The sequence below is a fragment of the Macrotis lagotis genome, chromosome 8 (genome assembly GCF_037893015.1).
Source record: "Macrotis lagotis isolate mMagLag1 chromosome 8, bilby.v1.9.chrom.fasta, whole genome shotgun sequence".
Taxonomy (NCBI): domain Eukaryota; kingdom Metazoa; phylum Chordata; class Mammalia; order Peramelemorphia; family Peramelidae; genus Macrotis; species Macrotis lagotis.
The window spans coordinates 182,977,146-182,993,478 of NC_133665.1; the positions used below are offsets into that span (position 1 = coordinate 182,977,146).

General features: G+C 39.0%; 1 protein-coding gene across 3 annotated transcripts in view; it reads right to left on the reverse strand.

Annotated features, from left to right (window-relative positions):
- SCN11A (sodium voltage-gated channel alpha subunit 11) overlaps window positions 1–16,333 on the reverse strand; it is a 197,404-nt gene that overhangs the window by 62,608 nt on the left and 118,463 nt on the right. For all 3 annotated transcript variants that reach the window (XM_074199107.1, XM_074199106.1, XM_074199105.1), the window contains 7 exons: window positions 15,834–15,903; window positions 10,926–11,067; window positions 7,979–8,176; window positions 6,290–6,463; window positions 3,334–3,463; window positions 2,779–3,020; window positions 211–387 (listed from right to left, as the gene is read on the reverse strand). In XM_074199107.1, coding sequence (XP_074055208.1) covers window positions 211–387; window positions 2,779–3,020; window positions 3,334–3,463; window positions 6,290–6,463; window positions 7,979–8,176; window positions 10,926–11,067; window positions 15,834–15,903 — 1,133 coding nt within the window. The remainder of the gene's footprint in view (window positions 1–210; window positions 388–2,778; window positions 3,021–3,333; window positions 3,464–6,289; window positions 6,464–7,978; window positions 8,177–10,925; window positions 11,068–15,833; window positions 15,904–16,333) is intronic.

Here is a 16,333-nt window from a genome sequence, read left to right on the forward strand (position 1 = left end):
TTCTAGGTTAGAATTCTGGGTGGTAACAAAAAGCCACAGAGATTTTTTTTTTCTTTTGGAGAGAAACCCTCAAGACCGAACCCAGTTCATCTGTCCAAGGAGAAAGGGTTTAATAATTCTATTTATACATAGGTCTCACTAATTTAGAAACAGTTTTCAAAACAAACAACAGATTGACAATACAAAAAAAAAAAATGAATGACACCTTACCAGTCTTAAGGAACGTAATAATGAAAAGTTTGATGAAACAGATGAAATTATTATTTCTACAAGACTCAAAACAACAATGACGCTGTCAAAAATGTTCCAGGGTCGTTGGAAATAATAGTATGGATCCAGGGCTATGAGTTTGAAGACCATTTCTGCTACAAAAATTCCAGTAAAAATCTACAGAAAGAGAGGAAGAAGAGGAGAGAAGGCATGAGGGTGGCCTCTGATCTGAGGATCATAGGATGGGTTGGAAAAATTGGAATCAGTGCACAATTCCCCAAAACTAATGCTGAAGCTGATTAAAATCCCTGAAGTTCAAAGACAAAGAGTATTCTTCATTAAAGTAGATGATCTGATATACAAAATACATAAAATTCCTGCCTCAGTGGATAAAATGCCAAGCCAGGAGTCAGGGAGACTTGAGTTCAAATCTGAACTCAAACATTTACTAGCCATGTAGTTTTTTTATCTTTTATTAACAATTCTTCTACTTTTCTTGCTAGAAACATGCTGCTTACTACCAGTCTTTTCCATGAAGATTCCTATCTGCTGTGACCCTCCCTTAATCCTTGCTTACTGTACTCCATTATCTCAGACCACAAAGGTTGGAATTGGGTTCTTCCCACTTCCTACCAAGACTGTAAATTTTAGCTCTGAAAAGAAAAATGGGCTTCAAACTGGAGTATCTATCTGCAAGAAACAGAGATTTCCTCACCAAGACAATCTCAGACCATGGTAAAAGCAGAAAAAGCAGACTGATCAGTTGGTCTTCAGTTATTTTTTTCCCCCGCAAATTAATTTTGGGAGGTTTCCTTACATTTTTGTACCCAATATTGTTTATTTTGCTGCATTGGGGGGGGGGGGTTTAATTTGCTATTTGATGTGGTATGGGGAACAGCTGTGCACTAGGGTACCTCTCACTCCATCATCTTCCTCCAGCTCTGAAGTTCCTTTCTTCATATGAAAAATCAGATTTTTCATTTACTTCATTACATTTCATTTTACTAGAAATGACCCATCATTCTGACCTATTGTGTTTTTTTCCAGAACCTTTCTGTCATTCAGAAAATTACCAATCCCAACTTCACATTATCTACAGATCTAACAAATACATACTATGATGTGATTCAAGTCATTAATAAGATATTTGAACAGCACAGAAATATAAACAGAACTTGGCTGGTGGGGAGGGGGAAGCTCTCCAAATAGTATGGACCCATTAATGACTATTTTGGTCTATTGTCTCTGGATTTTCAAAGGAAATGGTAGAAGAGTTGAGCTGAGCACAGGCCCAATCATGGGTCAAATCAAGGCTCTTCAAACTCAGAGAAACTTATCAACAGAGAACTAGTTACCAGATGACTTTTTTTTTTCAGATCAATTCACAAGCACCAATATGATATAGAAAGCTTTTAAAGGGGCACAATGGAGAGAATGCTGACATCAGGAAGACAAGAATGAAATCCTACTCCAGAAACTTCCTATTTTGGTAACCCTAGACCAGCCACTTGCCATCTATGTTACTCAGTTTCTTTGTGGGAATAATTATAGCGCTCCTCTCCTAGGATTACCACGAATCTTAAACAAGATGACATCTGTCAAAGGTTTTGCAAACCTTAAAACACTATGAGTTGCTTGCTATTATTATTGTTGTCATGGTTTATCGTTATTTTCTCTATTCTTATTCTGGAAGGAATAATAAAATCACGGGACCTGAATCTAAGTGCATAGTATATATAAAACACACACGCACACACACACACACACACGCACACACACACGCACACACACGAATCTAAGTATATAAGTCTAGCCAAGTATGTAGCCAAGTAAAATTGGGTCTGTTCTTCTCAGTTGTTGTTTAGTACAAATTAATAAAGCTTATTTGGGGACACCCTCTGTGACTCCTTAGCAATTATTAAATCACCTTTTCCCACTACATTTACAGTATCTTTCACTATTTCTTCTGGGGTCCTAACATCAGACTATTCCCAGTGATTGCAAACCTGATTGCAAATCTGACTCTTTTCTATGGTTTACCCATAAAAGGAACACCATGTTAGGTTTCACTTAATAGCTCCAAGTACTTTTAAAGCAAAGAAGAATAGTGGGATGATCAGGGGATTTAAAAATCAGAAAATCTGAGTCTGATGCTAACTGCCATTTCCTAGTTGAAGAAAATTAAAATGATGCTGTATTGTTTAAAAAACAATTCTACTCTTGAGCTTGTTCCTCATTTCTCAAACTCCATTTCTCAATTTAGTTCAAAATGTAGTCTCTCCCTCAATTCCTGACTTTGCTGAGGTGGCTGATGACCCACTTTATTAGCCACTAAATGCATCACTGGTAATCAACAATTACCTTGTCTGGAAAGAAAATATGCCTCAGTTTGCCTTAGCTTCATTTCACTTGCCACATAGCTTTATCTATATTTTTTATCCTATGTTTCCTCATCTCTAAACAAAGATGACAAACATGTGTGTCACATGATTATTGTTACCGAAGAATTTTGTAAACCTCAAAGTGCCAGATAAATGGAAGCTGTAAAAAGACCATATCCGCACTCACATAATTTCCGACATTGAGCATTTTGTCAAAGTCTCTTTCCTTTTTATAGTGCTCCATTGCCAGGAATGCAGTATTGATGATGATGCAAATTGTGATAGCCAGTTCAGCAAAGGGATCCATGATAACAAGTTCCACAATCCTTTTAATGCGTAGCCACAATGGACAGCACTCCCAAATACAATATTTGGAGAAAAAGTTATTCTGGCAGGGAAGACATTTTTTCTGCTGTGACTTTTCATACTCTAAAAAGGAAAATGTATACATATATATGTGTGTGTGTATATATATATATATACACACACACATATATATTTTATATATGAGTGAGTTAAGCACAGATCTAAACAGAAAGTTGAGATAGAGTGCATTTGGAACATGATTCTGTACTTCCAACAATTTGGAACATGATTTTGTACTTTCAACAATTTAAGAAATGGGCAGGAGGAGAAAGGGGACACCTGATAGTAACAGTGGAAAGAGAAGTCAAAACAGCATGTAGAATCTCCACTGTTGATTGATGTGGAAGGAGACAGAAACAGAGGGAAAACTACTCACCCTGCATGGTGATGGTGACGATGCTGACCGCACTCAGGGCACGTTGCCTCTGAAAGGTGTCAGAATGCTCATCCCAATAATCCACGGACAGGTTCTGTGACAGACGCTTGGTTTGGTTCAGTAACTCCTTCTGTATCACAATGACACACAACCATGAGCTTGCTGAGGACAGAGGTCATGTCCAATCAAAGTTGTGCCCCTGGTGTAGGGGAGCCTGCCAAGAGACAGGTGCTCACTATGTCCAGCAAGTCAACCACATTATGGGACTAACAGTCAATCTGTGACAGTTTGCCTTCATACATTTAATAAATTAGATGAGGGATTGGGTTTAGACAGTTTTACATATATAATTCACAAGAGGGAGAGGAAAGGATAGACATCCAGACACACACACACATTCACATTTGTGTTATGTATGTGTATAAATATATGTATACCCATAGACAGCTCAATAGCTCAGTGGATAGAGTACTGGATCTAGAGTCACAAAGATACGAATTCAAATTCAGTCTCAGATACTTACTAGCTGTGTGACCCTGGGAAAGTCACTTCATCTCTGTTTTTCTTAATCCACTGGAAAAGGAAATGGCAAACCACTCCAGGATCTTTGCCCAAAAAACTCCCACAGACAATATGTTCCCCAGGCTTCCAGAGAGTTGGACATGACAGAACATGTGAACAACAATAATATGTGTATTGTGTGTATATGCATACATGTAAATATCCATGTAAAACTATCTTTAATAGCTTAAAATATTTGGGACATTTTATAGATGTCTCCAGAATACTCAGCTACACAGAATGATTGTATTTTACTAATAATTTGTCTATGAGGGATCCTTCCTCTAGTGATTCATTTATAGAAGGGGGAAGTTACAATAAGAAGGACAGTTAACAATTGACTTCAATGTTAGCGAAACATTTGATATTCATTCTCTCATATTTTGGGGAAGTTGATGCATATACAGATGAGGGAACTGAGTGTCAAAAAGATTCTGGCCAGCCCACCAGATCCTAAGGAAATGGAATTTTTTATTTGATTTCTGGGCCTTTTGCACTATTTGACTTCTGGGCCTTTTGCAATGGCTTTCAAGTGATGTATTGAGAATTTTAGACATTTGGAACAATGATTCAACAGCAAAAAATTTTTTTAAATCCTCTTCCATGAAGGAGAAGGTACAGCCCAAACCAAAGCCAGGGCTTCTCTAAGCTCCTGTGGAATTCACTTATCATCTAGATGCAAATTGCAGAGGCATATAAATCTATCTATACACATATGTGTGTGGTGACATGCGTGTGTGAAAACATACATGTATGTGTAGGTGTAGATATAGTATGGGGGCCCACATATGTAGTTTCCATCTATACCTATACATAAATAAGTACAAGATGGTGAGTTCTGCTTTAGACGTACTGAGGTTGAGAATGCCATTTGGAAACTGGATGTCCCAAAGATAGCCCAATTCATGAATATGTGTGTGTGTGTGTGTGTGTGTGTGTGTGTGTGTGTGTGTGTGTGCATGGATGTAGGTTATGCACCAACACGTGTGTGTGAGTATTGTCCATAGACACATCGATGAGTGAGTATGTACATTGTGCATGTTTAAATGTTTAAATGCAGATCCTTGGACTCTCTCCTGAACTTCAGCCAGCACTACCAACTGCCTTTGGAATATTTCAATCTGGATATCCCAAAGACATTCAAACTCAATATATCTGAAACAAACCTTACTATTTTCACCCCAAATCTTGCCCTTTTTCTAACTTTTCTATTAATGTCAAAGATATCACCATGCTCCTAGTCTGCCAGGCTCTCAACCTTGACATCATTGTTGACCTCCCAATCACATTCCCCCAATGTATCCATTCTCCCTTAGATGTCCCTTTCTTTCTACTAACAAGCCATCACTTTGGTGCAAGCCCTTATTACTTCACACCCAGACCACCACCATAGCCTCCCTCTCCCTTAAATTCATTCTTCACTCAGCTGCCAAAGTGATGTTTCTTTAGTACAGGTCTGACCTGTAAGGACTGAACATCTTATTCCTCTCATCCTGGTTTTTGTTGAGCTGCTTTTTAGTCATGTCCAATGACACTCTGTGACTCCTTTGAAGAGTGGTTTGCAATTTTCTTCTCCAGCTCATTTTACAAGTGCAGAAATGGAGGCAAACAGGGTTAAATGGCTTGCCCAGGGTCATACATCTAGTAAGTGCCTGAGGCTAGATTTAAATTTGGGTCTTCTTGACTCTAGATTCATCCCTCTGTCCACTGCACCACCTAAGCTGGCTCCTCCCCCTCCAACTCAATAAATTCTAAGAGTTCCCTAGTACTTCCAGGATCAAATCTAAAATCCTTTGACTTTTAAAACCTTTCACAAGCTGCCTCTTCCAAGCTTGCCAGTCTTCTTATACTTCATTCCCTCTCCCATGTTCTCCAAGTGAACTATGCAGGCACTTTTGCTAGTCCTCATGAGCAGCCTTCTGTCTAGCAGGGCCATGTCTTTTGGTCCTTTGTGCCTCAGATGGTCCTCCTCAATTTTCACCTCCAGGCTTCTTGAGACTCCTCCTAGATGCTACTCAGATCTCACCTTCCACATAAGACCACTCTCTGACCACCTTCCTCTCCACCCAGCTCTGCACAGCTAGTGCCATTCCTCTTGGTTACCTCTGTAGATCATTTTTATAGAAATCATCATTTCCATGTTGTTCTCCCATTATAATGGAAGCTCCTTGAGATCAGGCACCATGTTTTTGCTTAACACAGTAACTGACACATAATACTTAAAAATTGCTTTTGGAATGGTTGAATTCCTCCTCCCCCAATTCTGACAATCCACTTTATTACCATCCTTTTCTCCCCCTCATTAAGAAAACCTCTGACCTTCAGGGGCTCCCTCCCAGAAATGCCCCTGATCACAGTTGGTCCAGGTCCCCTGTTTCTAGGACTAGGGCCTTACCTTTTTCTGGAGACCTTCATCGGGATCAGAGAATGGAGCTTGGTCTTGCCCGGAATTTCCTACAAGAAAGGATTTCCTTCTCTTGTTGCTGAACAGGCTTTTCTTTTGGCAAGAAATGGATGATGTTTCAAGGGAATTAAGTGAACTCCTATCAATTCCCATAGCAACTAGAGTCTGAAAATGTAAAATATATAGTGATTACTCAAGACCCATTTCTTAAACCAACACCCCAACTCAATGGACTCCCAGGGATCTTACCTCCCTCAATGAAGAATATAGTGTGTGGGGGGGGCCCACATATGGGCCCTACCTATGCTATCCCTCCTACCCTGAGCACCTGTGGTATCTCACCTGGAATTATGATTTATCTTCTTTTCTCATGATCAAATGAATTTGAAATCTTAAGGAATTTGATGTTCTTTTTAGTGATGAAGATCATAAAGTAACCATGTTCATCTATTTTCTCTGCCTAGTCTTAATATTCATTAAGGACATGAGTTAATTTTCTATTCATTTTTATGTCAAATGTACCTCATTGAAGGGTCAAAGGTGACTGCATGCCCAAAGGTTATACTGAGTGAGAATAAACTCTTAAAGGTCCTCTGAAAACTGGAAAGGTTTCAAGGACTGACCCCATAAACGTTGATATGTCAACCAAGGTCCAGCCTTCTGAGAAGAGATTCATCTGACTCATGAGGAACTTTGGGGACCACAATAATATCAGAAAGTATCTACTAGAAAGTAAGTGCACTTTGATTTGCCTTACACAAATGAAACAAGAGATCCTTCAAATATCAAAGGGAGAGGTCCTACGGCTCTCCCAACCCCTGCCTCCAGATAGAGGTATGAGTCCATTCAAAGTCTTATGAGTTCACCCTACAGGAGAGAAGGCCAGCCACATGACCCTACTACTGAGGGAAAAAAATTCTTCAGGATTTTGTTTCTCCCTTGGAGAAAGCAGAAATATGCTCCATGAGGTCATACCCCAGTGGACCCCCCCCAACTGTCCATAGGTCCTACCCTGCTCCCCAGCTGCCTATGAGCCCTACCCATTCCCCTTCATTCATAGTGCATAATAATATGCCGTTTTCACTTAGAAATGACTTGCAAGAACTATTTCTACATTGTAAATTGTAATTTACTAAATCCCCTCATTTCCTCTGAGGCAAGTAACAGATCTTTGGTTCTTCTAGTTTTTCAGAAGAGAAATCCCAGGTCACATCTTCCTCACATCTACCATTAGAATCTCTAGAGCTTCCTTCCAAACTTGGCTCTAGCCCTACCTCCTATAGGAAGCTTCTCCTGACTCTGCCCTTCCCCATTACAGTGTATTTAGTGTATTTTATATATATATTGCATTTCTTTATAGGTCTACCTGTTATTGTCTCCAAAAGGCAACTCCTTCAGGATGGCAGTTGAACTCCTTCAGGATGGTGGTTCTATTTTTTTGTCCTTGAACCCCCAAAGCCTAGCACAGATCCTGACCTATTACTAAATGATTACTTGTTGATTGATAGCATTCACCGAAATGATCTACAGAGTGAGGAGAAGTAGGTAAAGAGTAGTTAAAAACAAGAGTGCAAAGCAGCTTTTTTATCCAGGCCCTGAATCCTGGTCTCTGATGTCTCCCTGGGATGCACAGCTCCAAGATGGAAATTCCCTGTCTGCCCATACCCTAAGGACACCTACCTCCTGCTCCTGCTTTAGTAGCTGTAGAGCTTCTTGGAACATTTTCTCTTTGGCTTCCGTCTCAGCTGCCACATTTTTATTCTGCTCCTCATATGACATGGTGACAACAGCCAAGGTCAGGTTAATCAGGTAAAAAGAGCCCACGAAGATGACAATCACGAAAAAGACCACAGCATATTGCCCAGCAACTCGAAGGATCTACATGGAGCACATGAAAACTATTCCTAAAAGATTTCAGGTCAACACAACAACTCAAAGAGGTCCTACTCTGAGCAGAGGACTATGCTTGGGACTGAGATAAAATTAGTTCCTGTCGATGGTGAACATGGCAGTCTATTGCCTACTGCTTGCACCTGGACAGAATAATTACAGTGCCAGCTAAATAATATCAAAATGTATCAGAGAGATAATAACAATAAAGACATGAGAGCCAACATTTATATTGTGCCTACTATGTGTTTAGAGAGATATTTTAAAAAAAGAGATAAAAGTCATTACTGATCAGAGGAATGAGGGAGAAATGTTATGGAGACTTGAAAACGTGTACAAAGTTACTTAAATAGTCTAGACTGCTTATAATGAGGGCATACATCTGAGATACTACTAGGATTGCTGCTGTTTGCACTGCTTAAGATCCAATTTACTACAATGCAATGAGAATAGATAAAAATAAATAGATAAAAACTATTCTGAAGGTAGAGTCAGGGACTAATTAGGTGAATGTGGTGATGCCAAAGTTTGAAACACAGAAAAATAGCTGAATGATGGGGACTTGGGACAAAACCGGTAAAGTGTGAAGGAAGACAAGCAGATTTAAGAAAGAAAAGAACAAGTTCATTTTAGAATAGGTTAGATTAATGATCTAAGACAGGTATACAGGGGTCATTGTAATTCTGATTTTCAAAGGGCACACACAAAGAAAAAGGAGGAGGGGGAGGAGGAAGATGAGAATGAGGAGAAGGAAAGAGAAGGAGAAGAAGAGGAGGAGGAAGAGGAGAAATAGTGAAGGGCTAATTAGAAGGCTTGGGACTAAAGTGTATATATGCACTCCTCCCATTTAGAAGCCCTTTTTTCATCAACAGCATCCCCAAAAATACCTTTCCATATCTACCTAATGAAGTAAAATGAAGATAAACAAGGACTTGAAGTAGAACATTAAAGCCAGTTGGTCAAATTTAGAGAGAGAAGAGATATAGAGGAAGTTTTACAGAAAAAAGTCATGAAGGCTGTCTTGTCCAAGTTTCCAAAAGTAGTAAGCACCAGAGGCAGAATCTGAACCAAGGTCTTCATCAAGTGGACATCCAACCACTGAAGGAATTTAGTTCGATTGAACAAATGTTTATTAAATATCAAAAACATGAGTGGCATTAGGGTTAAAAGATGAATGATATAATCCCTCAATTTTTTTCATATTGTGACATTTTAATAGGTATCATTAAGCCAGAATATAAAAGAATTTTTTTCTTTCTGTAAAAAAATTATAAAGACATTCATTTCTAAATTTTATTTTTAATTTTGAACTTAAACACCAAAAATATCTGAAGATACAGAACAAAACATCAAAAGAGAATTCCATATGAAAACTATGAATCATCATTGCATACAACTTTATTCCACACATTATTTTCTTCTAAATTTTTTTTCAATTCAAAAAAATCATTTTCTCTCCCTTGCACTCAGTCTCCTGAAAAATTATTTTCAATAGTTTCTCATGGTAAACCTCAAATCCGTCTCTGAAAATTCAGAAGGAGCAATAATTAAAAAAACAAATTCTCCCTTTACTTACAAAAGGTTGAACTAAGTCTCTCCTTGGATTCTATCATAGCAAGTGATTTTGCTGACTTCTTGCTGCTTACCAGTTTGTATTTACCAACACTGTGCTAAGTAATACAAGCAAAAAGAAAGTCAAGCCTGTCCTCAAGATGCTTGCTTTCCAATAGAACACATAAAGGGGCAGTTGAAGAAGGGTCAGGATATCCATCTAGGACATGGTGAAGTCTAGAGAATGAGAGACAGAGATGACTGTTCTAGGGCCTTCTTCAAAATGGAGCTGTGGGAAGAACTCACCAATGGCAGAAGGAGCCACAGGTATCAAATGAGAAGGGAGCTAAGATATAGAGAGGCAGTCCATGGCATCATCAAAAGCTGCTCTAAGCTTCCTGGCAGGAATCAACCTAAAAATAGGCCACTAGAAGGACCCTGGTGAGGCCACCAAGAGACCAAAACAAATTTCTTCCAAAAGGATTTGGAAATCTTAAGAAACTAGCTGACTCTTAAAGAAAATGTAGATGGATCATTTTATTAGAGGTCATTTGAGAGGTGACCAGGAGAAAGGAAGTAAACTGAGTCAATCCAAAAGAAGGATTCTTAATCTTCAAGCTCCCTTTTTCACTGGTTCCCCTCCTTACTGCTTTCAGATTTCAAGTTTAAAAATGATGCCACCTTTACTAGAGAATACCACCCCTTCAAACATTTCTGTGCCCTGAATATAAAGGCAAATAAATACTATTTCATTGATTGATTAAATGTGGTGTCTATAGGGAAGTAAGGAGAAAGTGTCCAGAAGGAGGAGAGTCTCGGTGCTGTGAGATGTCTCTGCGATAAATTCTAACTGGTTGGTTTCCTGCCCCTTCCTAGGGTTAATTTGAAGATTTCACAACCTTTAATGTGAAAGATTGAATAGAGTAGCTTAACCTCTAGGTCCTGTGGATTTTTGGTTGGGAAAGGGGAATACAGAAAGACAGATATCTGAGGCCAAGGGGAACTTTGATATCCTCCAAGAAAGTCACTCACTCTAACTAGCCTCACCTTGTCTGGCTCACTCTAGGGGGCAAAACCAAATTACATATTTAGAGTCAACTCAGGTAAATAGAGATGTCATTTTTAAACTTGATGTGAAGGTTAAGCCCAAAGATTCCCAATCCAAAGTCAACAGGAAACCTGATACCTGCTGATAAAGGCGTTCCCAGGAATCCTGAGTCATCACGCGGAACATGCTGAGAAAGGCCCAACCAAAATGGTCAAAATTCGTAAAATTATAATCAGGATTGATCTTAGTTTTACAGCATACAAAATCAGGGCAACATGAGCTATGGAAGAAATAAAAGGAAAGAGAGAAATCATTATGTAGCTCCCAACACAGTTTCCTAGAAAACAGTTGGTTTTTTTTCATCATCACACTGGTTAGCAAGGCCATGAAAAATCTGATCATGAAAAAGCTCAGCAGGCCAATCCGCTAAGGGTCCTGAGAGTGGGCCCTACTCCTCCTTCAGGCCTAGACTTCTCTTGGTATTCCTCATCTCCTCACCTGCAGGATCAGGGACTAACCCGATTCAGACTAACCTGCACACCACAAGCAGATTAATTTTCCTAAAATCTTGCTTTTGTCAGCCTTAGCCCAAAAGAACCTCCAATGGGCTATGGTTGAAGGACTTCCTTCCCTCTTCTTGGAATCTACAGAAGGGCTTTCTGGAGTCAATGCTCCACCTCTGCCATCAAAACCAGGAGAGTGACTCGACTGTTGGGATTTCCATAACAGGCTACATCTGACAAGAGCACTTTGACGGGGCAGCTAGGTGGCACAGTGGATAGAGCACCAGTCCTGGAGTCAGGAGGACCTGAGTTCAAATACAACCTCAGACACTTAATAATTGCCTAGCTGTGTGACCTTGGGCAAGTCACTTAACCCCATTGCCTAAATTAATAAAAAAAAATTTTTTTTAAAGAGCACTTTAACAGAAGGGCACAATATTGGGAGGTTGCAGGGAGAGGGATGATAAAACCATAAATTCTAAGCTACAGGTCAAACTTGTCAAGAGTTCAGTGGGAAGATGATTAGGAATCTCCTAAGGATCCTTCCACAGTGCCACACTGTCTACTTGTACTACAATCATTGAAGGAATGGAAGAGCAGTTGGCTGAGACTATTATAAATCTGAGTCACCAGGGAAAGGCACAAGGAATTGCAGGTTTCTATTCAGCAGAGTCAAAGGATGAGGGAATTGTTTTAGGAAGTTAAAGAGATTTGCTGTATTTATGTCTCTACCACAGACAAATACGAATTAGCCAGGCATTAATTTGCAAAAAAAAAAAAAGAAATGGGATGGGCAACAGGGCAGGGGACCTCTTTTTTCTCTAGTTTACAAAGTGGAATTCCAGAGGATAGGTGATAAGGTCTACCAGGACAAACAAGAGAAAACTAAGGAAATAGAAGGAATCACAACCCTAAGGCAGGAGGGTTAAGAGATGCAAAGAAAGAAGCTTGGAAGACAGATCTCTGAGCAGTTCTAGCTATCTAACAGGGCTTTCTAATGGTCTGGAGCTTCTTAGGAAGAAGCAATTAGCTTCTTATAGTCAATGAGAGGAGGATGGTGATGATGATGATGATGATGATGATGATGATGATGATGATGATGACTAGCATTTCTTTGACTTTAGGTTTTGCAAAGCGTTTTACATATATTATTTCTTTTGATCATCACAACAACCTTGAGAGATAGGCATTATTACGAATACTATTAACAGATGAAGAAATTGAGGCACAGAAAGTAAAGGTACTTGCCCAGATCCCAAATGGCTATTGAGGATCTGATGATTTCCATTCAGGCACCCTGACTCCAAGTCCAGTGTTATGCCCTTTGCCACTCAACTGCCTAGATAAAAGGAAATCCATGGATGACACTAAGAGCAAAGATATCTTGTCAGGACATCAAAGAATCCACTAAAAATGTATGGTCCTTAAGGAAGGGAGGAGATGTCCTGCCTTTGGTCCTACTTCCCAGCATCAAGTCAAGAGGCCAGAAGGATGACAGCAGGCTCTCAGACCCTGCCAGGGAGACCCCCTGCACACTTGATCATAAACACATCACACATCAGAGGCAGGGAGCCAAGCAACCCTCCTCTCTGCCTTGCCCATACCATTAACTAAGTAAAGAAATAAAAACCTATGTCAGAGCTTTGAGATTATGGACTCCTGGAGATCCAGGATTGTCTTTTGCCTCTTTTTGTGAGCACCTGACCCAGGTGCTTCTTAATGCTGACTCCCTGAGCATCCTAATGAATTTACCACCTTCTACCTCCTCTCCTTGTTACTTTCACCTGAGAGAACACCTATTCTCTCTCTCCTACCCTTTCTCCCTTCCATTTCTTGCTCTGACTCCACTCACTCGGGGAGAATTTATAGAGAAATAAAAGATTCATCAATACAAAAAAAATTTTAAGAAAAAATGAATTATGAAAGAGCCAATCACCTTTACAATTTTGAGTTTGATGAGTTTGTCAATTATTCTAAAGAGTCCTTGCCCTTGATAAACATTTATTCTAGCAGGGGAAATATCTTGTGAATATATAAACACATACATATTTTAACCCATAAATATGTCTATATGTGTACATGCTATTTATATTTATATATATACATATATATTTGAATATGTGTAAACATCTGTGTGTCTACATGCAGCCCCCAGCTTTCTTTATCAGAAGCAAACTCAATGAAAATATAGTCTGGACTTTGTTCTGCAGGATCTACAGTCACAGCTCCACAGCTACTGAAAAGTCATGAAAGTTATTCTTCCCGGAATCCTTGGCTGCATCAAATGGTTTAACATCAAAAATTGATATTAATTTACCAGTAGAGAGGCATTAAAGGAAGTAACATCTGCTTTTCCAATGCATCCTAAAGGCCTTCAGATCTTTCCATCTGACCTCAGTTGAAAACTTTCCTATGTGTTGTCTCCTCTAATGTTTTATTCATTTATTCATATATATATATTTGTATTTATATTTATATATTATAAGGGTGTATGTATATACATACATAAATGCAAAATATATTAAAAAACTTGGGGTGAAGGCACCAAAACCTGGTGAAGACAGAAAAGACCCTCTAAGCAAAGATTTGCAAAAAAACAATCAGAGGTTCTAGTTCAAAAGATCCAGAATGCAGTTGGTGATCGGGCCCTTGAGCTCAAGAACGAGACCGGGGATGGGGAGGTAAGTGTGAAATCCAACTACATGAAAACCATAAAACCCAAGGGAGTTGATGAAGTCACTGAGAGAGTGAAGAACTAAAAAAAAACCAAACTGAAAATATCTAAATGGACTAAAGAGAAGATTAAATTAAATGTCAAACATCACAGATTTGAGTTGATCAGAGCTCCCCTGCTATTATGTATCCAAAGATGTCCTCAAAATGAACATGACATAACTACTGTATTTTTGTATCTCTCGAAGACTTGACCATTCCCCTCTATCAATCCAAATTTTAAAAGGTTTGAAATATTTCTTTCAAATAGGAAAGTCCAGTGTAAACAAAGAATGCTATGACTTGCATCTAACAAATAATTTTGAACTCAGCAAATAAGTCACATTTAGATTAATAAAGTGGGCATCCAGGTGCATGCCACAGTGAATAGAGCCCTGGACTTGGAACCAAAAAGACTCATCTTTCTGAGTTCAGATTTGGCCTCAGTTTTTAGTGTGACCCTTAGCTTAGCCCTGTTTGCATCATTTTCTTTATCTGTAAAATAAGCTGGAAAAGGAAATGATAAATCACTCCAGTAACTTTACCATAAAAGAAAAATTCCAAATGGGGTCACAGAGAATTAGACATGCCTGAAATGACCTGAAAAGATTAACAGATTAAGTTAAGATTCATGGAATGTTGTGCCAGAAAAGATATTAATTCCATTTCCTAAAATATGAAGCACCAACTATATGGGAGATGATGAGATTATAATGATGAAAACAAGACAGGTCCCACTCAAAAATAGTTTGCATTTTAATGTGAGATGTAATATGCACAAGTATAACACATAGCAATTTAAGGGGAATGTAGAGAAAGAGACAAAAAGGAAAGGAAAAAGGAGAGGGAGAGGGAGAGGAGGAGGAAACAGAGGGAGGGGGAAGGAGAACACATTAAAAATTCTGGAGCAAAAGGACAACAAAAATGTGCATACCTTTTGATCCAGCAATACCACTACTGGGTCATACCCTGAAGAGATCATGAAAAAGGGTAAAAACATCACTTGTACAAAAATATTCATAGCAGCCCTGTTTGTGGTGGCAAAGAATTGGAAATAGAGGGAATGTCCATCAATTGGGGAATGACTTAACAAACTGTGGTATATGTATGTGACAGAACACTACTGTTCTATTAGAAACCAGGAGGGATGGGAATTCAGGGAAGCCTGGAAGGATTTGCACAAACTGATGCTGAGCGAGATGAGCAGAACCAGAAAAACAGTCCACTCTAACAGCAACATGGGGCTGATGATCAATATTAATGGACTTGCTCATTCCATCAGTGCAACCATCAGGCACAATTTGGGGGTATCTGCAATGGAGAATACCATCTGTATCCAGAGAAAGAAATGTGGAGTTTGAACAAAGACCAAAGACTATTATCTTTAATTTAGACAATAAAAGCCATTATCCTATTATGTAATTTTGCTATCTCTTATACTTTATTTTTCTTCCTTAAGGATATGATTTCTTTCTTATCACATTCAACTTAGATCAATGTAAACCATGGAAACAATGTAAAGACTAACAGACTGCTTTCTGTGGGGTGGGGGGAAGGAGGGAAGCGAGATTAGGGGGAAAATTGTAAAATTCAAAATAAATGAATAAATAACTTTTAAAAAATTCTGGAGCAAAGAAGACTTAGTTATGGATAATTGAAACCAAGTGGCTCATAGATACACCTAGTTTCCTATGTCACACCTCTTCTCTGTCATATATAACATTAGCAGCCAAATACTAGGTGACAATTCCATTTAGAAGGAAACAAAAGGATTTCTTAGAAAAAGGCAATCAAGCAAACACAGAATTCCCCTGGGTTGCAGAGTGCTTACCTTAAGTTGTTCCAGAGGCCACATAATCTTTTTTCAGATGACCCTTCACTTTTATTTTCAGTGCAGTTTTCTGTAAAAAAAAAAAAAGAAAGGGCATGGAGAAATATAGAAATAAAGAAAATTGTCTGAAGAGAACAGGCGCCCCCAAATAGTTCTGATTGCAGGATGTTGGACACAGGGCCAGGAATAAAAGTTATAAGAAAGTGGATGAGTTGGAAGGATGTTGGGAAGGAATACAGAGAGAGGACAGAGATGTGTCATCAATGCCAAACCCATCTGTATGTTAGATCAAGCTCCACATCCAGACCCAGTCTTAGACCTAGGTTTGAAGGTGCTGGGATGTATTTCTGGAGCCTTTCCTCAGAGAAGGGAGGAGGACACTGTGTAGATAGAAGCAGCTGGAGTGACTGAGGTGACCAGTAAGTGTTATCTCTAAAGCTATAGGAATTCTCTGTCCTCTTCATGTCTCCTCATCTAACCTACCCATGCCTGTTTTATTC